We start from the raw sequence: 25,698 nt of genomic DNA, 5'->3' as shown, positions 1-25,698 counted from the left end.
CTGAGTTTTTAACAAATTTATTCAGAACATGCTTTGTTATGAAATGCATCACATTACTAATGCTTTAACTTGATACTTCGTGTTAGCCTAATAAATGGTTTTGCATTATATTTTTCTACTGCTGCTTGTGCAGAATATTGAAGATTAATGTGTTTTTACTGCTTTAGAAAAAAAGCTTGTGCTGCTCGAGTACATGTTTTCTTATTTCTGCAAGGCTTAATCTTTTGGTTATGCGGCTCTGCAATGCTGTTTGAAGTTGAGGTTTCTGTATGTTCATAGTCTTTCATTCACAGTGAACAGCAGGACCAACTTGCGATGAAGCACTAACCTGGGATTCCCTGCGCGATGCTTTAGTCTCGGCTGTTCTAATGATTGTTTTGCCATGTGCACCTGCAACATGCCTATGTCATTGCTTTTCCATGCTGCACTGCTGATCTATATATACGCTGCACTGACGGAGGGGAGAAGCAGGGCTTTTGGATGCTAAGCACTGGACACCATACCACTGCTTGCACCAGCATCAGCCTGCCCTTTCAGATCAGTACATCTCTTCTGATCTCATCTGCCATTCAAATCTGAGACTCGTTTGCTTTACAGCGACAGCATTATTTCTGACCTTGGCTAACCAACCATTTATGTAGCATCATTTAGAAACGTTTGAAATGCACTAATAATTCCTTAGTTCATTACTTGCATTAAATAAATTTAAAAAACTAAGACAAGGAAATGTTAAGGTAATTAAAATTGAATAAAAAAAAAATTATTTATATATATATATATATATATATATATATATATATATATATATATATATATATATATATATATATATATATATATTTGAATTGTTAAAGAAATACTAAGTAATAAAAAAATTTAATCCTTGAATTAGGTAATTAGATAAAATTAATTGACTTATTGCCAATAGAATAAGACACAAAATTAAGGATCTATAAATAAGAATATACAGTTGAAGTCATAATTATACCCCCTCCTGTGATTTATCTATTTATTTTACTTTTCAAATATTTCCCAAATGATGATTTACAGAGCAAGGAATTTTTCACAATATTTCCAATAATATTTTTCTTCTGGAGAAAGTCTTAATTGTTTTATTTTGGCTAGAATAAAAGTCATTTTTATTTTTTAAACAACTTTAAGTTGAAGATTATTAGCCATCTTAAGCAATATATATTTTTTGTTTGTCTACACTACAAACTATTATTATACAATGAGTTGTCTAATTACCCTACATGGCTCAACAATAAGGACTGTAACAAAATGGGTCAGCGTGTGAGATGCTTAAGACAATAGCCAAGATTGGCAAGTGTTGCCTTGTCACTAAAGTTTAATTTGCCTGCGACTATTGTCAATGGGCTGTATGCACACAGACTAAATTCAGTCCGCCAGTCTCAGGGCTTCCGGTTAATTGTCATCCGATCAAATTCGCTGCGTTTAAGATCTGATTTCTTTAAAAAACTGCAATCTTCACTACCTGGCTGAGAGACAATATAAAGTGGGTGTCAGACCAAACAAGAAGTACTGCATTATAATACATTTTTTTTACTTCATCTGTTTAAAATATGGAAATAAATTTTACCCCAGTATTTGCAATGGAATATCTGCCATATGACAGCAAATGTGTTTAAACAGTCTTTCAGCTTTTTTTTTAAGCTATATCAACAAAATTGGTGCGTATGTCTATATAACTGAATAGATTTGAATTAAATTAAAATATTGACGCTTTAAAAGAAACCTTATGAAATTGAAAATAGTCACATAAAGCTTTCACCAGAGGTTCATCATTGGCTAAAAAGCACTAGCTGTGAATATAATCCATTGCACCCAAATAAAGTCTTAGAATCAAAAAACAGTTTGTGCTTTTAAGCCTTTAAATGCTGCCTTTTCTGTGATGTCGTAAACAAGCTTTTCAATTCCTCTTCTGTGATTGGATGCTGTGAGCATGTTAATTTTTTTATGTAACCTGGTGACAACCAGTACAGCGAAGAGGCGGTTACATCAAATTATGAGGTTAAAAGAAAATGTCTAACGTCTTGGAAGCAGACATTTACATGGGGGAAATGAAGATATGTTTTCCACAGTTAGCTGTCAGTTTGGCATGTCAGCCACCTTTTGTTACATAATTTAGAACCGCAATACAATACCTGCACATTTTCCATACCGCTCTTTTTGTTTGCATAATACTTTGAATTTTGCTCATTATACATTATTAACATTTTAAAAATATCACATTTTTTACATTTTCTGACATTGTTTGACTCATTAATTAAAATAAATTATTAAAATATGTGGCTAAGAAATTGCTATTAAATTTGTTTTTGTTTTGTTTGTGGGGCCAGTGAAGATTTTGGCAGGGCAAGTCAAAATATTAACCACCAGCCCAATCGGGCCACTTGAAAAAACCTTTAGCATTAAACCCTGTCCAAAGTTGCCTAGTTAGCCTTATTAACCTAGTTAAGCCTTTAAATGTCACTTTAAGCTGTATAGAAGTGTCTTGAAAAATATCTAGTACTGTCATTATGGCAAAGAAAACAGAAATCAGTTATTAAAATGAGTTATTAAAACTATTATGTTTAGAAATGTGTTGAAAAGAAATATTCTTTCCACCAAACATAGGAAAAATATACACAGAGGGCTAATAATTCTGACTTCAACTGTGTGTGTATGTATATAAACACACAAATAGCCATACATATGTATACATGCACACAAATACAGTATATATAATTTTCCATTGTGTATAATGCATAGTAAATATCATATACAAAACTTCGCTTATTAATAACAGCTTAATATGTATCCAGAAAACAGCCTATATTAATCCTTCAAAATTGTGAGAATTCGGTCTCAATTTCTTGGTGGTCTGGCACGTGTGCTGCATTTCCAAATGCCTCCTTTTTTGCTTTCCAAGTCTCTGAGACACAAAGGTCAGCCCTCAGAAGTGCACTAATGTTGTTTCCTTCAACACCTGCTGTAACATCACGTCCACCTGAGAGTCAGCTGTGTGTCGCTCACTGCTGGAATCTGCCTTTATAGCACTCCATCTATGAGGAGTCGGCAGGTCGAGCCGTCTAAGGGAAGCTCAAGTGTGTTTGAAGGGAAATATTGCCATTGTTTCAGTGGGGGGGACGTGGAATGATGGGAAAAAATTCCTTACCAGCTGCAGTGTTTGTGGAAGGGAAGCGAACCACTGGCGATAATCAGACCCATACTGCCCTGGAATGTTCCTGGCAGCACATCACTGCGTCCCGACCCACTGCGCCAGTTTTTTATTTGATTTTTTATTTTTTATTTTATCTCTTATAATGGCACTTTTCCATTGCATAGTATGGATTGGTACTGGTTGCTTCAACTCACTTTTGGGGAGGAATTTCCACAGTATACAGAACCTGGTCCTTGGTGCTTTTTGTTGTACCACATTGGCTGAAGGTCTAAGGGAACCATACTGATGTAAAATGTGACAAAGCACTGCAGATCATTGATTGGCCAGAAAGAATTAGCACTACCTATGTTATTAGCTATGTTTCCATCCACCGATTTATTATTATTATTTTTAAATAGCAGACAAATTACTTAAAATACAAATGCCAAGATGTGCATATATTAAAAAAAAGCTTGTGTGCATAAGGAGTAGAATAAACTTTTAATTTAATCATAAAAATGCATGGAAACACTTACTGGGGGAAAAAACTGTGTTTGCATCAAAATAAATTCATGTGATTTGGTTTTTACAGAGCATGTGATAAAAATGGTCATGATGGGATGGCATTAATGGTGTTGGAATTACAGCATTTGTCAATTCCATGTGTTAAATATAAAGTCAGAATTTACATTTTCTTTAATGTAAAAGTATTAGTTATTTACTATATACAAATAACCAAATTCAATGTACAGAGCTGTGGGTCACGTCTGTCCCTAACATTACACCAATGCAATGCAAAAATTACAGTCGGGAGGTCTGCAACCACTCTGCATTTCCCTGACTTCAGTATTTATACACAACTGATGTAAAAAGGTGGAGTTTTGGTGGAATCGTCACTTGTTAATCATTCTGCAGTCCTCTGGCAGCCGCACCCAAACATACTTCCTCTTTTTTTACACACGTCACAGATTTAAAAGCATAAAACTTCTCAACTGCAAATATTCTGTTTCAGCTTTAGCCCATCTTTGCTCACAGGAAGTCTAGCTGTGGAGCTAAAGTTATTTTACACATAGAGACCTCTGCATTTCCATCAGCTGCATCTACTTCTGCAAAAATTACTAATTAATATTCAAGCATGTTGCAGAGAAGAAGTTTGGTTAATAGTTCACTAAGCAATACATATGTTTAAAAAAAAGTAAAAGTCATTTTAAATAAATTCCTTTTTCCCCACAATGGACAAACCAGAGGAATGACCACATTGTTAAACATCTGAAGTGTTGTTTCGGTCTTTTGTAAAATCCCTCAGCCAAAGTCTGACATCAAAACGGTTCAGTATTATTTAATACAGAACTGTCTTTATAATTAAATCTCCAAAAGCCAAAACACCTTAATTTTTATTTTATTTTTTTGATTAACACCAGTTAATCAGGAAGTGATGATTTGGTTGCCTTTGGATGGAAACTGTGCTTTATTCCCTTTTTTGTGCAGTATTCCAGTTTTGTGGGTAAATCTAATTCACATATTTGGATGAAAACATAACTAATAAATTTGCAACATGAAAAACTAAATTTAAATAATGAAACCCAGCCACTGGATGATCAATATGGATCAAGAAGGTCAATAAAGGAAGTACATGCATACCTTTGATTGGTAGATGATAAGCAAATCCACCATGAGCTTAATTGGGGTAATATTAATTCATTTGCGTTGTGTTTAACAAAAAAAAATCCTAGCTGATGCGCCACTATAATAATGACATGTACTGTATTGTAGTGGAAAAGCAAGCCAAGTCGTACCACGCAATGGAAAAGCACCCCAAAAAAGCCCTCCTTTTCTTTATTTCTTACTTGATTTATTCTCTCTCTCTCCCACCCCTTTGGTTGCTCTGTATGTTTTTGTTTCTTCTGCAGCAGACTGCTGTTCCAGCAATCTCTGTACTAGACTTGGTATGTTCTTTACGCTCTTACCTCTTCCTGTTTCGGCTCCACCTGTGTCTCCTCTTGCTCACTGCCTCCCCCTTCATTCGGCCTGTATTTAGAGAGAGATGTACCACTTTTCAAGCCGTCATGGAGACTCCATCTTGGGATATTCATTGTGCTCCACTGGAAAACTGCTGCTGTAGAATTATCGCTAAAAATCAACCCAATGGATCATCTAAATAACTTATGTATGCTAAAGTGTGTCGTTTGTGAGCCTGTCAAATGGTATTCTTTTACTATTCAAACCAATAGTACCAGCCCCAAATTGGTTAATAAAGGCGAATAAAATGTTTTAGTTACTTCAGGGTGTCTGCGAGGTCTTAAAGTCCTAAAATCTCAAAATCAAAATTGTAGGCCTTAAAAAGTTTTAAATCTACTGATATATTGTGTTGTCTTAAATCTTAGTTTTCTTTTGTTAATGTATTGCTACCCAATCTGGCCATTGACACCCATACAATCACCAACAATCCATTTCAATAAAACTTTAAACTATTTATTTGAAAAGGTATTTTTTAGCTAAATTTACCGTAATGCTTTAATTATTTTTGCATGTATTTGCTGCTGAGGACACTGGACAGATTGTTGTGCATAGATTTAGTTTATTATAGCTTTTAAAACTTTTAAAACATGTTCATTTTTTTATGTTTAAGTTTGTGTTGAAAAAAAAGTTTTAAGTTTACAACAACAGCTTGCTTGTTTTTACACAATATTTAAAATATTTTGCTAATATCTAAAAAAAATTATAATTAAAATATTATTTTATTATAAAATGTATTAAATTATAATTAGTATTTGTTTTTTTGAAAAGGCAAATAAAAATCTTTTGCCATCTGGGCCATATAAAAAAATCCTTATTTAACCTTTTATGAGTCTAAAATTTCATTTATAATGGTCTTAAAGTCTTAAATTTAACTTGCTGAAACCTGCAGAAACCCTGAAGTTAAATATGCGTAATAATTATATTAAAATAAAATATTTAAAAAGTTATTTTTTTTCATAGATAGATAGATAGATAGATAGATAGATAGATAGATAGATAGATAGATAGATAGATAGATAGATAGATAGATAGATAGATAGATAGATAGATAGATAGATTGATTGATTGATTGATTGATTGATTGATTGATTAAAACCATTAACATAATTATTAGGGTAATTGAAAAGCTAGAATTTTTGGTCACCTTAACTGTATTAGTTACTAATAACTTTGATAAAAAATAAATATATAAATAATTATTATATGGTATATAGCTGATGTCTATCAGTACAAATTCAACAACAATTCAGTTATTAAAATACCATTGACACCCGAAAAGACACACTTCAGGTTAAAACATGCGCAGGACCGTGATCTCTTTTTCTAAGTGAGCAATATAAGCTATACGCTTAACATACACGTTCAGATGTACCTAACAAAATCCCCAAATTAATCTCAAAGAAAGCTTTGGCCTCTCTTTCTTCCTCTTGGAGAGCCTGATGAAGCTCTGCTGGTTCGGGCAGCTGTTGTTTCAGTGCAGTATCATCACGAGGGCCCGGTTGGTGCATGTTCTCCTCCAGCCTGGTCTCTCAATCTCTCTCTTCTGCTTGCATGTGGGCTCCATTACCGTGTGCTGTAATCTCCATTCCTGTTGTTTCTTTCGCCACTTCACTTATCACTGCTGTATGTGAGTCCCAGGCGATTTGCCGCTCATTTACTCTCGCATTGGTTTTTCCTGCTCTGGGTTTCCTCTTTCTCTTTTCCTGATTGGACATGTGTTTGTTTATGTCTGCGTCCTTCTGGTTTTGGAAGGATCAGGTGTGTGGCCAGTGATTTGTATTTTCGGTTACCATTGTACTGTGTATGGCGTTTTGATGGAAGTGTTTGGATTCCCTTTTTAAAAGACTTTATGTAGGTGTGAAGAAGTATTGCAATGCCATCTGTAAGTTGTTTTGCATGCAAACGTGTATGTGCATGTGTTTATACGTGAGTGCATGAAGCCTCTCGTCACTGAAGGCATTATTACAGATGTAACGATGATGAATGTGCTGGTTACTTTTTATACTTTTTTATATTCATATGTATACGTCACAGCAGGCTAGGCTTTAAATGAACTATTAATGAATACAATGTGTGATTTAGATCAGTGTTTCTCAACCATGTTTCTGGAGGACCACCAACACTCCATGTTTTGCATGTCTCCTTTGTTTGTCACACCCATTACAGGTATTTCAGTTGAGCTGATGATCTGAATCAGGTGTGTGTGATTAAGGAGACACGGTTAATGTGGAGAGCTGGTGATTCTCGATGAATGTGCTTTGAAAAACACTCATTTAGATTACACTTATATTTCATTATTATTATTATCATGTTTAGCAGTTTTGTTTTGTTTATCCTTTTGTTTGTTTTTGTAGTACTCTTATTTTTTTTTAATTATGTTTTGTTTAATGTTCTTTTGCTTTTTTAATCACTTTTTTAAGGTTTAAATATTCATTTACATTTTATAATGTTTACCAATTTTATTTAATTTATTCTGTTTTTTTTATTAATCTTATTACTATAATTATTATTATTATTATTATTATTATATTTTTTTACAAATTATATTTATTTTTTTATTACCTTTTTAGGTTTAAATATTGATTTACACATTAAAATCGGCTATTCATTCAAAAGATTGAGGTCAGTAAGATTTTTTTCTTAAATGTATCATACCCAAGATACTTAGTGTTCTTAACAAAGCTTTGTGTATTTTGCACAAAAAAATACAGTAATTTAGTAATTGGTACAATAAGGTTAAAACATTTTAAAATATACATTTTTTTTATTCAAATATATTTAATATATCTGTGATTTATTTATTTTTTAAGTAGATTTGTTTTAATAATCGTCAGTGTCACATGATCCTTCAGAGAACATTCAGCTGCAAATTTGCGGCTCTAGAAACATTTCAACTTGGCGGTATGATGGTAATGTATATATTAATACCGCAGAATGAAATTTATTTTATTATTAGAATAATTATTATTTTATTATTGGATTTTTTTTTTTTTTTTTTGCGTATACCGTAATATGTAAATATGTGGGTGTATTTATAAGGTTAATAATAAAGTTCTTAAATATTCAAGCTTATTTATCATATAAAGCCCTTTTGTACATTTTCTGGAATAACTACCTTTATTAAAAAACTATATCATGAAATATATTGTTACCATTAAATAAACTTTCTTATACTAGAAAGTAAACAAGGTAACACTTAACAATATGGTTGCATTAGTTAATGTTAGTTAATGCTTTTACTATCATGGTCAAACAATGAACAATACATTTATTACAGTATTTGTTCATGTTATTGAATTAAAATACAATTGTTTATTAATAGTTTGTTAACTTGCAGTACGATGCATTAATGTTAACAAGCCTGAATCTGGATGTTAATAATGCATTAGTAAATGCTGAACCATAATTAATAAATGCTGCACAAGTATGGTTCATAATTAGTTCATGTTAGTAAATACATTAACTAACGTAACCTTATTGTAAAGTGTGACCAAAAATATTAATCTCTTTACTGTCACTTTTAATCAATTTGTTGCATTCTTGCTAAAATAAAACTAATTGGAGAAAGAAAACAAAAACCTGACCCTAAGATTTTGAAGAGTAATATAAGTTCAAAGCACAAAACTACAATTTATGAACCATTAACAACCCAACTTTTGTCTAAATTTCTTGATTCAAAGGGAACAAATTGAGTCAGTTTATTCTCTGTGATGTATTGTTTTTGTGTAAATGTGATTGTGCATTGTGCGCCTCAGCTGCAGGACGAGGAGCGACGACGGAAGCAGCAGCTGGAGGAAATCCGCAAGCGCGAAGCAGAAGAGCGAGCCAAACAGGAGGAGGAGAGACGCTGGAGAGAGGAGGAGAGAGCCAGGAGAGAGGCTGACGAGAAGGTATTTATATCCATGCAGACAACTAGGAATTGTATAGCTAAATGCATGTTATAAGATGAGCTTTTAAGTTGTTGTGCACTGTAAACCAATATCCGTAAATTAGCAGTTTTTCGTATTTTGTGATTCATGCTTTTAATTTTTTTCCCTCTTTTATTTCTGCTTTTGAATTGCAATGTGGGACTTTAGTCTTTCTTCCAACGTTTTTTAACCTTAAAAAGATTGTAAAAGTGACTTTTATGAACATTTCTAATAGTTTAAAGTAATATAAAGTATATTGGTAATATATAAAGTAAATTGTCTGTGTTGATGTTGTCTATTACTCTACTAAAACCTTGTAATAAACTGGCAGTACATTTTGTCTAATATATTATTTCTTATACATTATATTATTTCAATCTACTAAAATATCTATAAAAGTTCTTTTGTTAAACTGTAGAATTCAACAGAGTAGAGATCAAGCTCCCATAATGCAATTCACATCTGGAAATAAATGGAAAACACTCGTGACTCACAAAATACAGAAACTGTTAATAACAGATAATTATTTATTGTGCAACTGCAGGCATGATAATAGCCTTTTTTATTATTTCTCTCAGCCAGGCCTTAAAGCGATAGTTCACTCAAAGATGAGAATTGTTATCGAATAATCTTCCCTCCATTATAGGATCTTTTGCTTTGTTATAAAGATATTTTGAGCACTGTTGGAAATTGGTAGCCACAGACATCCCCAATATTCATGTTAATGATTTTATTAGATATTAGTAAATATTTTAAGGATGTAAATTATAATTAATATTTAATTATATTTATGTGTTTTTTTAGAAGCAGAAAATGTTCATTTAGTATTTTAGTACTTAATTTTTGATCCGTATTTTTAGCATTATTATTTTTTGATAAAATTCATTCATTCATTTTCTTTTTGGCTTAGTCCCTTTATTAATCTGGGGTCGCCACAGCGAAATGAACCTCCAACATATCCAGCATATGTTTTACGCAGCGGATACCCTTTCAGCCGCAACCTATCACTGGGAAACACACACACTCATACACTACGGTCAACAGGTCTTTGGACTTCGGAGCACCCGGAGGAAACCCATGCGAACACGGGGAGAACATGCAAACTCCACACAGAAATGCCAACTGACTCAGCTGAGGTTCGAACCAGCGACCTTCTAGCTGTGAGGCGAATTTGCTACCCACTGCGCCACCATGTCGCCAATTTTTAAAATGTAAATTATAGTTGATATTTAATTATTACGTGTTATTTATTTTAGAAACAGATGCTTAATTGTTCTAGTTAGTCTAATATTTAATTTTTTCTAACTTTATTTGTTTTAATAAATAAAAATAGATATTTTTCAAAGTTTAGTATTTTCAGTATTTTCTATTTTAATCGTTAATTTTTATAAGATATAAATTATAATTAACATTTATCTGTGTTCTTTTTAATTGTTCTAGTTATTCTGATATTTAATACATTTTGATTATTATTTACGTTTTTAATAAATAAAAAATAGATATTTTTGAAAATTAAGAAGTATTTTAGTACTTAAGATTTGATTATCTTTATTTTAATGATTATTTTAATCATTCATTTTGTAAGATGTAAATTATAGCAAGTTTTAATTATCTTTGTGTTATTTTGGAAACGGAGGCTTAAATTATTCTAGCTAGTCTATTATTTAATACATTTTGATAATTGTTTAAATTTATTAAATTAATAAACCATTCAAAGTAATTTATTAATGGCTACCAATTTCCAACTGTGTTCAAAATATCTCTAAAACAAAAAAGATGCTAACTTTTTGGAAACACCTGAGGGTAAGTAAATTGTGGTAAACTGTTCATTTCTGACTGAACCATCCCTTTAAACACAAGTCATGTTAAAAATAGCATAATAATGGTTCCAAGCTGGTAATCTTGCTATTTACTTTAAATGGATAGTTCACCCAAAAAATGGCAATGGTCATCATTTAAGATTTTACTAAATTAATCACCCTCCACTTGTTCCAAACCAATTCATTTTTCTCTTGAACACAAATAAAGATGTTTTGAAGAATGTTAGAACCCAATAACCATTAACATTCATAGTAGGAACCAAAAAACACTATGAAAATCAATGATTACTGGACATTCTTCAGTATATCTAAAAAAAAACACAATTTTCATTTTCATTTTAGGGTGAACTACCCCTTTAAGAAGACATACATGATCAGCCATGCTTATTCATGCTAACGACAAGCTTTTTCAAGGTTTCACCTGATGCCGATGGTTCTTCGTGACTTTGTAAGTGGCTATGATTGAAGGCCGACACTGATAATTAATACATGCTACTGTACAATATACACAGCCTCTTGTGCTTCACTTAAAGCAACTTATGTCTATATACATTATGCGCTAATAGCAGGAGTTGGAGGCTGTCAGAGGCTAAATTAAAGTGTTTTTTTAACACCCCTGTGTAATGCCTCAGCGGGTCATCGACTTACCAGTGGTCTGAATTTACATTTTCCATGACCAAAAATGTCGTCCCGCTCTGTGACCATCCAGTTTTATTTGTGTCTGTGTGCGTCATTTTCAGACCACTGTTAAGTTCAGAGCCCACTTGTGATGTCCAACTGCATGTCTTCACAACATCTCATCTGTGGTGTTTTTGTGACGTGAATCCCTCCACATATCCATCAAAGAAACGCATGAGAATCACACGTCAGATCTTTACACCTAAAACAAAAATCCAGCTTTTTTGTTGTTGTTATTGTTGTTGGGAGGCCATTGCCATTCCATACAGCATTGCTTTGGAAGTCCTGCTGGAAATGGTCCATCTTGGTTTTTTGGTGGAGGCCGTTGGAGTTTGAAGTAGCTTCATGTGTGTTTTTGCCTCCACATGCTCTCATATATGAGACATTTCCACCGCATACTAGCCCAGGGGATTCATGCACAGAAACCAGAGCAGCCAACCGCTGGCTGATTTTCTCCAGAGCTACAATAAACCACCAAATGCCAGCCAGATCTTCAAGGCTTGTAACAGCATCTTATGGTCCATGGATTTTCATTCCAGTTAGAACGAGACCCATGGAATGTCTTGTTCCTCTTTGGCTCCATCTGGTGGGATTACTATCGAATAGTAAACACTGTTAAAAATGCAATCAATTTGTGTCGGGAAAACATGAGGGAATTCAATTAACAACTAATATGGAAAAACAACTAATATGTACAAATTTAAGTGAAGTGAACATAAAACAATTTAGTCAAAAATTGTGTTGTTTCAGCTCATTTTAAGTTGAACAAACAGCAAGCATCATTTTTTGAGTGAAGTCTCACGCCGTGATGGCACTGCAAGCAAGCAACAAAACATAACCAAAGTAGATTTGTTTCATGTAATTCAGATTTCTGATTTAATTACTGGATTCTTTGAAAGTGTTTTAGCACTAGTGATCCTGATATCAATAGACAGACATGAGATTTTTCTACAGCAAGAATTTTCACTTTAAATTTAAGTGCAAGCATTTTTTTTTCTTCTTCATTTGGTCTTCCTCGAGGCCTCCTTCTGGAACACCGCTCTAGGTAGGCATCTAGGAGTCATTTAAAACTGATCCACATCAGCTGTCTGTGGAGGAGCAATGGCTGTACTCCGAGCTCCTCCCGGGTGACAGAGCTCCTCACCCTATCTTTGAGGGTGCGCCCTGCCAACCTGTAAACTCAATTCCGTCGCTTATGTCCAAGATCTTGTCGTTTCAGTCATGACCCACAGCTCATGACCATAGGGACATGGAACGTAGATTGACCGATAAATCGAGAGCTTTGCCTTCCGCCTCAGGTCCTTCTTTACAACAACAGACAAGTACATTGACTGCATTACTGTTGCCGCTGCACCAATCCGCCAGTCAATCTCACGTTCCATCTTTCCCTGACTTGTGAACAAAACCCCAAGATACTTGAACTCCTCCACCTGGGGTAATGACTTTCCTTTAACCTGAAGATGGCAACCCAATTTTTTCCAGTGGAGCTCCATGTATCGGACTTGAATGTGTTGATTTTTATCACAGCCACGTCACACTCTTCAGCAAACCGCCCCAGTGCATGCTGAAGTTCCATGTGCTATGAAGCCAACAGAACAACATCGTCTGCGAATAACAGAGATGAAAATCTGTGGTCCCCTAGAGGAACCTTAAATTTTCCCTACATGGTCACATTTATAAATTATATCCCCAAAATTTTAAGGGTTTGTTTTTTTTTACCAGTTCTACCGCACGGCATTGGTGCATCTATTGCCCAGAATACTGTTGCTTGCTTGCAGTTTGGCTTTACCTCAACGAATTGCATTTATCCATTTGCAGATGCTTTTTACAAAGCAACTTATATTGCATTGAAGGTATGCTTTTTTATCCGTTTCTTTTTCCCTACATGGGATTTTAAGCCACAACCTTGGCGTTTGCTAGCACCATGCTCTACTACTTCACTAAAAAGTGCATTTATACTGTACCAGTATATCAGCAAATGCTACACTTTTTTTTTTGTTTGTTCGCTTTTCCACAATGAAACTCTACTAAATCAGTGTGGACCGTGTGAGCAGCACTCGTTCTTCCTGTGTTTGCTCTTCTGGCGAGATGGACATTTCTTGCTTACAATGGGCGGTCCTAAACAAAGCTCACTTTTCCCAAAACATGCAGGATTAAGTTTCAGCTATTCGCAGTTCCACTCTGAAGCACATTATGTCGTATAAGCAAACTTGCTTTCCCCAAACAAACAGGACTGCATTTACATTTACAGCACATCTACTGTATAAAGTAGTGGTAAACCACAGTGGTGCATATATTAGACAGAACATGGTTAGTTTTAGCCTGTGCATTGTAGCAAACATACCAATTTCTTAGCATCATGTTGAACAATTTGAGCTAAAAGAGCCCACTTCACACTCGAAAACTTATAATATGCAATAATTAGAGAATTATTAGCCTCCCTGTATATTTTATTTCCCAATTTCTGTTTAATGGAAAGATTTTTTTCAGCAAATTTCTAAACATAATAGTTTTAATAACTGATTTCTAATAACGGATTTCTTTTATCTTTGAATGATGACAGTGCATAATACTTTACTAGATATTTTTCAAGATACTAGTATTCAGCTAAAAGTGACATTTAAAGGCTTAACTAGGTTAATTAGGCAAGTTAGGGTAATTGTTGAATTGTTCTGTAGATAATCAAGATGAAAAAATGCTTAAGGGGATAATAATATTGGCATTAATATTGTTTAAAAAAATTTCAACTGCTTTTATTCAAGCCAAAATAAAAAAAATAAGACTTTTTCCAGAAGAAAATAATTATTAGGAAATACTGTGGAAAAATTCTTTGCTTTGTTAAACCTCATTTGGGAAATATTTGAAAATGAAAAAACAATGCACAGGAGGGCGAATAATTCTGACTTCAACACTTTCTAATACAATGTGCTTTTAGTATTGCATTAGAGCATTAGCTTTAGCCCCGGCGTGGACCGTGTGTGAGCGGCACAGGCTAGCGAAGGCAGCTCTAACCAGCTCTTCCCATGTTCCCCCCTCAGAGGAGACAGGAGGAAGAGTACTACACCCGCCTGGAGGCAGAGCGGCGCCGGCAGCACGAGGAAGCTGAGCGCAAGCTGCCGACGCCAGATGAGACGGGTCTGTACAGACCCCCTTTACCCCGGGACTACCAGCCCCCTTCTCCCTCAAGCGCACCCGCCACTAACCACACCACCAGCGCCCCCCCGCCTCCGCCTCAGAGAAACACCTCCTACCTCAAAACCCAGGTCGCCTCCCCAGACACCATTTACACTGCCAAGTTTGTCTCGTACAATGACGAGGAGGAGGAGGAGGATGAGGAAGATGCGGGCCTAACAGGTCAGGTTAAGCTCTCGGCCACCCGCAAGTCCTACGGCGACCTTCCGCCTGCCCCAAAGCCCCAGCCGCCGCCAACCGCGCGCAAGCCCCGTCCCGTCTCAGATGGCATCTTTCTGTCCAACTCATTCCAGCTGCCCGCTGGGCTCAATGCCAACAGTACTGCTCTCAAGACAGGGCAGCCCCCTCTCCCCTTCACCAAACCCAGCTTCATCCCATCAGCCAACTCCAAAGGTAGAGACGCCGAGGAGAGCCAAGGCTCCGTCCTGGGCCTGCTCGACCTCCGCTTATCATTCGTTTTCATGTTTTGTTTAGTTTTTTGTTTAGTTTTTTTTGGATTGGTGTTCGTTTGCTCCTTTTCCTTGTTTTTCCAGTGGAGAGTCAACACTCTCTGTGTTTTTTCCTATTCCCTCTACCTTTCTGTGTGTCAAATTTGGGTAGTTTTATAGCCAATCAGTCGAATCGTTTGTCCCCTTTTTTTGTTTGTTTCATTTGTTTGTCATTTTTTCTTTTCTTCTGTAGGAATCTTTTGGGTTCAGTACAGGTTGAGCGCAGGTGAAAGCAATTTGTTTGATAATCATTCCTTATTGTAAAGAAATAAATATTGTGATCAATGCTTTTGCAAGGAATACTCCGAACAGTGCATTTTTTTATGATAATTATGTGCTTTATTTTATCATGATTTTAAATAAATTTTATGAATAACTGTTTTCAACATTTGAAAATCTTTATAAATGTTTCTTCGGCATCATATCAGCACACCGAAAAAAATATTTATGCAAAATTATTACAAATGATTTATATGTGTTGAATTTAAACAAACAAATTAAGTTTAGTAATGTTCAACTTAATTTGTTTGTTTAAATGCAGCCAAAATAAATTGTTTACAACCACTTAATGTTGAAAAAATTAGTAAAATTAAGGAATTATCTTTAAATATTTTTTTCAGTGCATGTTACCTTAATTTATGATGGAACATAGCACAGCAAATATATATTTTAATAATAAATACAAATGAGTTTTTTTAAACTGTAAAATAAAATGATATAAAAATGTTGCTGTATTCAGGGTACCCACATTTCTTGAAAGTATTTGAATTTCAGACATATGCATCCAAGGCCTGCAAAGTACTTAAAAATATACACAGGTCCTTAAAAGTGCTTGAATTGAATTTGTTTATGGTGTTATTTCAGCAATTGCACTGTGCTGCTGTCAAAAACAACTAAAAATAAATAAATTTTAATTTAACATCTTAAAAATAAATCTTGTACAAGGACCATGACAAATGATGCGCATATTATCAATATTTCAGAAACCACATTTAATGATTGCTATTATTACCAGTAATTCATTTAACTAAAGTTCTTTGAGCATGACTGTTTTTAAAAAATCATTAAAGCATACACATTCAAAACATCATCATTCCTTGGATATTTTAATATAATTAAATTAAGTGAAATGTTAAGTACAGTAAGGATTTTCATGGTGCTACATATGCAGTGGAAATTAAAGAATGTTCTTGATTTAAAATGAAGGTGCTTTAAAAAGTTTAAAAAGTCTCTGAGTCTACCGTTTATGAAAGAGTGGGAACCCTGTGTATTTTTGATCAAATAAATGCAGCCTATGTAAGAAATTGACCTTAAAAAAACAAATGATATTTTATTTTAAATAACATATTAACATATGTTATATATAATTAAATCACATATACATGACATATTATTTATAATATACTATATATATATATATATATATATATATATATATATATATATATATCACTACCGGTCAAACGTTTGGGGTCAGTTTTTATTTTCATGTTTTGTTTTTTAAAAGCATTTATTAAAAAAATGTTTACGTTTTAATTTACATAAATTACAATTACCATTAATATTAATAAAAATAATAACACTAATAATTACTTTTAGAGTGATTTGTGAAGGATCAGAAAATTCAACTTTAAAATCACTGGAATACATGATTAAATGAAATTATAAACTACCTTTGATCAGTTGTTTTATAGTGCAATAACATTTCACAATGTTATAATTTGAACTGTATTTTTGAATAAATAAATGCAGCCTTGGTGAGCAGGAGAAGCCTATTATAAAACATTTTAACCCCAAAAGGCTAGTGTATAATTTAAAAAAAAACCTGTATAATAATAATTGTATATAAAAAAACCTGTAAATTTGTGTGTTTTATTTAAATTTTGAAGTCATAATGATATGACTGCTGTAAAAAGTATGACAACTTCAAATAACTCGTGTTCGTTCATTGAATCAGCCGAACGATAGGTTTGAATCCAGTGAATTCCTCTAAAACCTTATTTAATGCAACAAATGCTTTCAAATGAGCTCAGCTTGTATCAATCCCACAGTTCTCCTTTGAACTAGTCATTACCCTTTGGTTGGTTTGTTTTGCGATCGCCTGTCCTCCACGATTCCTCTTCCTCAAATCATCGTAGTGGCGCTCGATCAGTCAGTCGACTCGTGATTTGCCGTGCGGCCCCGAATCAGTCAAGTACTGTTGGTGTTGCCAGCCGTCTCATGTGTGTGTGTGTTTGGTTTGCTTTGGGAAAGGCCTGCGTTCATTATCAGCTCAGGGAATGAGACACTGGCTTCTTTAGGCTCAACACTACACCTCTCCTCAGTCCTGCTTATACTTGGCAAAGGGGAAAAGATCTGTCGGATGAGGCGCTTTTTTTGTGCTTGACTATGAGAAGTGTACATCTGAATATGTTTTGGTGTTACATTTAGTAGTCAGTCATAGTGGAATGTTCATTCGTTTATTTATTTAATATTATTATCACCGTTATTATTAGTATGTATTTGTTGCTGCTTTCAGGTGTTTTTTTTTTATTCATTTTTGCTTTAAGTTGAGTTTTTTTCATTGCTGTTAACTCTTAATATCGGGGGAAAAAACATTTCTTAATTACAACTTCACAATATTACACTTTTACTGTAATTGTAATCAAATAAATGCAGGCTAGGTAAACAATAGACTTTAAATTATATACAATACATGTACATACTGTATATTAAATAACATTGTAAAGTAAAAAGAAAAACCTAAAGTTGTATTTATTAAAAAATAAAATGTAAATTTGTCTACAGTTTTATCCAAGGCTGCTGTAAAAAAAAGCATGCTAACTTTAGTAACTTAAGTGAAATTTTTTTACAATTGTTCATCCATTGAATCAGCCGAACAATTGCTTTTAACTCATTATAATGGGAAAAAAACAACTAGTTACAAAAACACAAACTTGCAGCATAAATGCTTTAACATTCATATGCAGCAGTCAACAGATTACAATGGGAAAAAATAAAAACAGCGTGGGGGAAAAACAATATATATCTACAAATACACAAGTATAGGCACAAATATGTACACTGTAAAAAAAATGTAATGACAAAAAGTCAAAACAACAAATATTTTATGTTGCTTTAACTTATTTTAATAAGTTAATCAGGTATCAACAATTTTTTTTAATTAGTTATACAAAGTTTAACTTAATATTTTTTGTCAGTTTGATTGATGTAAGTTGAGATGACTAGAAAAGTTGATTAGAGTTGATTAAAAATATAAGCAGCAAGAATTTTTTCATAGTGTGTGTACAAATAAAAACTTTACAATTAAATAAATACCCTAATTTTTTATTTATTTATTCAGACTTTACAATGTAGTAAATAAATGAATAAATACCCTTATTTATTTATTTATTTATTCAGACTTTACAATGTAATAAATAAATGAATAAATACCCTTATTTTATTTCGATTTGTGTATACAAATAAACATTTTACAATTAAATAAATACATAAATATGCTTTATTCATTTATTTATTTATTTAGACTTTACAATTAAATAAATAAAAATAAGTGCCTTTATTTATTTATTCAGACTTTAGTTTAATAAAAAAAAATGAAGAAATACAGTTATTTATTTATTTAGACTTTACAATTAAGTAAATAAAATAAATACCCTAATTTTTTATTTATTTATTCAGACTTTACGATTTAATAAATAAATGAATAAATACCCTTTATTTATTTAATTATTTGTTTGTTTGTTTGTTTGTTTATTTATTCATTTGTAAAGTTTTCCTTTTACAAAATATTTCCGATATATCTTTTATTTTCTCATCATTTGTATCTGTATTAATTTAAATAATTAAATAAAAGTGATCCACGCATCTTTAATAAATGTTATTTTCTCCAGTAACACATTTATTGCTCAACACGAATTTTATAATATTGCATTATGTTAGTACTTTACTTTAATTAACCAAGCACCAATTATGTTCAAATATACTTTACAGAATAGATAGTTTAATCATATAAATATAGTAAATTTATGTAGTATAGTAAAAACATTTGGCTCATGTAGTGTTTTACTACACTATATAAGTTTACTAAACTTTTATAGTGTCTGCTTGTCAAGTGTGACGTCACGTGAAGTGGCTTCCGGGTCTAACCCCTATATTAAACCGAATAGGGAGACACAACAACTGGTAATAATACACTCTTACAGAGTGATATTTCATACGTCACGACTTAACAAGCGGATGGTAACAACTTTTCTAACAGAAAACAGATTACAATAAAAAAAATAGAGTGTAAATAAAAACACAAATAATATTTCTTCTAAAAACATCTTCCAAAAAAGTCAACTTTCAGTACAAAATACATCTTTCTTTCATTGTATCAATTCCTTGTTTTTGTAAATTAAAATAATGTTTTTAAATGTTAATATCAGTGTTGTTAGTTTTTAGGATACCTTTAAGCTAGTGTGCTCCAAAACACTGACATAATTTGCGTTTAGAAGATGTAAAACTGATATAAACATATAAAGCTTGTAGTTTGTAACTTCCACCTAAATAAATCAAGATTTTTATTTACGTCACCTCATACTTCAGTTTCTCATCAAATCTTGACCAATCAAATACTATCCAGTGTCTCAGTGAGATTATGACAAACATCAAATAAAAATTGCACATTTCAAACCACTTCACGGGACCTTTAATATATTATTGTTGTTTTTTTCTTAAGATTTTACAGATACCTGTATTTGTTTTTACAGTAAACTTAAGCGTCATATCAGATGTGTCACTTCTAAACAGTCAAGTGCAAAAAAGGCAGTTCAACCCTGTTTCACAAAGATGCCCAGTGTATCTGACCTTGCATGTAATCTGCTAAAAGCTTCCCCATGTAACGTCATCAGGGTCTGTTGTGAAGGGTGTCGCATTTGCGCTTACACAGAAGAACTAACTTTTGCATTAATCAGCCGATAAAAGCACGGCTTTCTCCCTGCTCGGACTGACTGAAGCTTTACAAGCCATCAATCAACCATTCGCTTCTGCTTTGCTTAATCTTAATGCGTCTCTTACCAAAATCAACATCATGCTGAGTTTTTTCTGTCTGCAACACCGCTGAAGCCTCCGAAAACTATTATTATTATTACTATTATTATTATTATTATTATTACTACTACTAATATTAAGTTATTAATAATAAATATTTATTATTATCAATAATATATGCTTGTATACAATTAATATACATGCATATATTAATTATTGATAATAATAGTAATAATAAAACAGTATTATTATTATTATTATTTTAGTATTATCAATAATTAATATATGCATTTATAATAATTGTATGCAAGCATATATTATTGATAATAACAATAAATAATGATTTGTTACTACTACTACTACTAATAATAATAATAATAATAATAATAAAAATAATAATAGTTATTATTATTAATAATAATAAGATAATTTTAATTATTATACATGTATATATTAATGAATACTAATAATAAAATATGTATGATGTATATTATGTATATATGTATGATGTATAATGTATATTATTATTATAAATTCATATATTGTTTATAATATTAATAAAATAATAAGTATTATTATTATTTATATTGTTATCAATAATTGATATATGCATGTATACCATTATTGTACATGCATATATTAATTATTGATAATAATAATAACTATCATGATTACTTATTATTTTTACTAATTAATAATTATGATAATGATCATAATTATTTGATATTATTATTACAGGCAAATATAACTATATATAATATTTATATATTTTCTGTGAATGTAGAATAATAATACATTTTACAAGCTTAAAGTTATTTCAAAATGAAATTAGAATAAAGCTTAGAAAATATTAGAATGCATTTTATTTATTTTGCATACTGTATATATTTTACATATCGCCTACAAAAATACATTTTATCTAGTGAAATAAATGTTATTTTTCAAAATCTTTATTTTATTTTACAATTACGATTATGGTAATAATGATGATAATAAAAAAAATCTATTTTATTTAAGTAAAACAATATATGTTGATCAAATTGTATAATTTATCATTATTATTTAATTGCTGTATCTCTGTAAAAATACAGTAGTAGTATTAATAAACCAATTCAATTAAAGTGTATTGTTAGTAAACAAATAAATGAAATGTTTTCATGATTTAATTACTGACATGTACGATATAATTCAGATATTAATAATTTAAATTCTTTCAATTTTCTTTCAAATTCTTTTCACTTTCTATGTGAAGCTGCTTTGACACAATCTACATTGTAAAAGTGCTATAGAAATAAACATGAATTAAATTGAATTATTGGTAAATCGTAATGTCTAATAATAATAAAGTGTATATAATGAGGGAAATATATATTTTTTAATTGTATTAGTTAATTCATTGAAAATATAGTTTTAAATTTTAGTGTTTAATAAAACTTCTTTTGCAGGCGTTTTATGCTATACTGCATTATAATTCAAGCATTAGAAATGATTAAAATCCGAATGCATAATTAGCTTAGCCACATGCTGTCTGAGGATCTGGTTTAAGAGGTGCTGCAGTGCTCCATCTTCTCTTCTGTTCGTTTGCTATTTCGCTGTCCTGTTTGTCTTTATATGTGTGTGTGTATGTTTAGCATCATCATCATCTGCTTGGCTTCACCCTCCTCCTCCTCCTCCTCCTCCTCCCTCATAATGGGCTGCATGGAATCATGGGATTCCTCAGCCGTCTAAACACGCTTTAAACCTGCTAAAAACAACCAAGAGTCAGAGAGAAAAACAAAATTACTCATTAATAGTAGCACGTTATTATAGAATTATGAATATTTATAATTATACAGGCTAATTTAGCTTCAATATTTTAGATTTATAAACATTTAATTAATTTTATAAGAATGATAATACAATATCAAAACCGCATCTGGCCTTAAAATAAAAGAGCTCAGCTTTAATTGTGTCTTTTCTTCAGGTTAAAGTTGCTGTTTTTTTACTCTTGAAGCTCTTGGTTGTTGTTTTTTTTATTTTTATTATTTGGTCATTGTGTTTGTGTCTTTCTCCCTCCTTCATCTCACAATCAGTGAATCTGAGAAATCCTTCCACATGCATTTGGATTGAGAGACTGACAGACAGACACAAGCACACGTGACGGTCAGTGATGGAGGTCACGGCTCGGTTTGACCTCCACCTCTGACTTCTGACCTCTCGGAGCGCTTTATAATTCTGACTAAACCTGCTGAACTCTGTAGATCCTGCTGTGAGGACAGAAGCTGCTGGACGGTGGTGTGCTGCTAAAAACAACAGTGAAATATTGATAGATTTGCTTGCAAATATGTGTGTGCCGGTTATTTATACACTGTTATGTTTAACAATATGTTAGAAATTAATAATGTTAGAAAATATACATTAGAAAGATTTTATTTTTAGATTTATTTCTAGATTAGTTTTTTTAGATTTTAATTGTTTATTCATTCATTTGTTTGTTTCTATTGATTTATTTGTTTTGCTGTAACAAATCAGATGTTTAATTCATGAAAAATATTAGTTTAATTTATACACTTAATTATGCATTTATACTGATGCAGTAATATGAAAACCTATTTTATTTATTTATTTTGCTTTATTTCCTTTCCAAATCAATTATTTAAATATTTAGTAATATATATTTAGATACATATTACTAAATATATTACTTAATATTAGATATACAACTAAATATTGTTTAGATGTAATAATATTTAGATTTTATTTATTTACTTATTTTGTTTGTTTGTTTTCCTGTTCTAAAAACAAACAATATATATGTGTGTGTGTGTGTGTGTGTGTGTGTGTGTGTGTGTGTGTGTGTGTTAAAAAATTAGTATTATTATCCACTTTAGTAATTATTTATGCTGATGCAGTAAAATGATAACCTATTTATTTATTTATTTAGCTTTATTTTAGTAACAAATCAGATATTTGTTTAAAAAATGTTGTAATATTTATACACTTTGTGTATTTATATTGAAGCAATAATATGAAAACCTATTTAGATTTATTTATTTTTGTATTTATTTATTTATCTATTTATTTATTTTGCTTTATTTTAGTAGCAAATCAGATATTCAATTGTTTAAACATATTGTTGTATTTATACACTTTATTATGTATTTATATTAAAGCATTAATATGAAAACCTATTTAGATTTATTTATTTATTTATCTTTATTTCAGTTCCAAATTAAATATTTTATTATTATTTATAGACTTTAATGTTTATTTATGCTGAAGCAGTAATAAAAAAAACTTATTTAGATGTATTTATTTATTTTTCTTTATTTTAGTAACAAATCTAAAATTTAATTTTTTTTAAATATTGTTTAATTTATACAGTTTATTATGTATTTATACATAATAATATGTAATAATATGAAAACCTTTTTATATTACGTGCTATGTTGTAATTAATTTGTTTATTTATTTATTTCAGTAACAAATCAAATATAAAAATTTTAAAAATATATTGTATTTTTACACTAATATGTATTTTTATTGAATCATTAACGTGAAAGGTTATATTTAGATTGTCTTATTTATTTATTTATTTTGCTTTCAGTAACAAATCATATTGTTTAAAACATGTTGCATTATTTATAGACTATTTATTCATATTGAATCAGTACTATAAAAACTCTTTGATCTGTTTATTTATTTATACATTCATTTATTCTGCTTTATATCTACAGGTAATTAAGAATATTGTATTATTCATACACTTTATTTATTCAATTAATAATTTGAAAACTTTTAGATTTAGATTTTCTTTATTTTTTACATGCTCTTGTCTTTTTTTTGCATTTAAAACATTTAATTTAGCCAGTTTCAATGGTCACATTTCAGTTGAATATTTTATATTTCTTTAGTTTACTTATAATATTAATAATAATGATTATATATATATATATATATATATATATATATATATATATATATATATATATATATATATATATATATATATATATATATATATATATATTTTTTTTTTTTTTTTTTTTATACTTATTTATAATATTTAGATTTTCACCTTTTTACAGCCTCTTGTCTTTTTTGCATTTAAAGCTTTTTTTAGTTATTTGCAATGGCCAAATTTCAATTGATTTTTTTTTTGTTTGTTTTTTGTTTTGGTTTATAGTAATCTATATTTTTTGCTTATTCATAATATTTATATATATTAAATAAAAAGCACAATATTTATATTCAAACATGTAAAAATAAAAACACTCTAATCACCTAAAAAATGTATTTGTTGTCAGTGCAACATTTGAAAAAGTTTTTCATTATATGAATTGTCAAATTCTACAAATATATAAATGTTTGAGCAAACACACACTGCCAGTTGTGCACCATCATGAGCCCAGCAGCTTCTGCAGTTTTCTTGCTGATCGCTTTTGAACTGTTCCTCTTGATGTTTCTTGTGAAATTCACACTGTTTTTACCATTTGACGAAATGAAACAGGATTTAATTCATACACTGGAAACACAACAGGACTAGTATCAGGAGAGGTGTATAAAGACCCGCGAGACAAGTGGACCAAAGGGTGAGGAGACTCTACTCACACGCATTTCATTTGTTTGATTGATTTATCTGCACTGAATGATTTATTTATTTATAGATATAATATAGACAGTAGAGATTCTGTTTCTTCAATCTCTAATGTGTGCGTGTGTGTGTGTGTGTGTATAACAGCAGCCCGGATCAAGAGAACACAATAGGAGGAGCTCCAGAAAACCTGACCTTCAAGGAGCGCCAGAGACTCTTCTCGCAGGGGAAAGAGGTCTCCAATAAAGTCAAAGCGTCCCGAAAGCTGATGGAGCTGGAGAACGAACTCAACATAAAACAGTAGAGCTCAAAACACAGGACTCCATGCCAATCTGTGACCACCACACACACACAAAAACACACACACACACTTGGGGTTTATTGAATAACTGGACGATTAGCTGCAATAAGAGACCATATTCCCCTGGAAAAGAGATATATTATAAGAAAGCACTGTAAATTCTTTTAATTCTCTGAATAAGAGACGTCAGATGACATGAAGGGGGTCTATTTTTGTTTGTGAAATTCAGAAAATTATGCTTTTTATAGTTTTTTTTTTAATAGGCAGTAATGTGGGATATTTTATGGTGTTATTTTATTCATCTTTACACTATCGTTTTGCTTTTTGTCGAAATATAAGTGCCGATATGATTGACCAATGAAAAAAAACAGCCGTACACTTTTTAGCTACACACTATGAATCATCTATTAAGCATTAGCAAATGGTGAATTCATTATTTATTAAGCATTAATTTTACACTGATTGATGTTAGTAAGCAGTTTATAAATGCAGCTACACATGCTGACTTCTTGACTTTTATTA

General features: G+C 31.4%; 1 protein-coding gene across 49 annotated transcripts in view; it reads left to right on the top strand.

Annotated features, from left to right (window-relative positions):
- The window catches only part of afdna (afadin, adherens junction formation factor a), a 224,077-nt gene extending 198,600 nt beyond the window's left edge, over positions 1-25,477 (top strand). For 9 of the 49 annotated variants that reach the window (XM_073933618.1, XM_021468695.3, XM_021468678.3 and 6 more), the window contains 5 exons: positions 5,074-5,109; positions 8,938-9,072; positions 14,627-15,173; positions 24,792-24,873; positions 25,023-25,477. In XM_073933618.1, the coding sequence (XP_073789719.1) occupies positions 5,074-5,109; positions 8,938-9,072; positions 14,627-15,173; positions 24,792-24,873; positions 25,023-25,179 (957 nt within the window). In that variant the 3' untranslated portion in view covers positions 25,180-25,477. The remainder of the gene's footprint in view (positions 1-5,073; positions 5,110-8,937; positions 9,073-14,626; positions 15,174-24,791; positions 24,874-25,022) is intronic. The other 40 variants (XM_073933620.1, XM_073933619.1, XM_073933628.1 and 37 more) reach the window with 15 other exon arrangements.
- Positions 25,478-25,698: the final 221 nt, after the last annotated feature.

Source organism: Danio rerio, chromosome 20, assembly GCF_049306965.1.
Source record: "Danio rerio strain Tuebingen ecotype United States chromosome 20, GRCz12tu, whole genome shotgun sequence".
Classification (NCBI taxonomy): Eukaryota; Metazoa; Chordata; class Actinopteri; order Cypriniformes; family Danionidae; genus Danio; species Danio rerio.
Note: the sequence above shows the minus strand (reverse complement) of the source record. Positions and strands in the feature narration are given on the sequence as shown.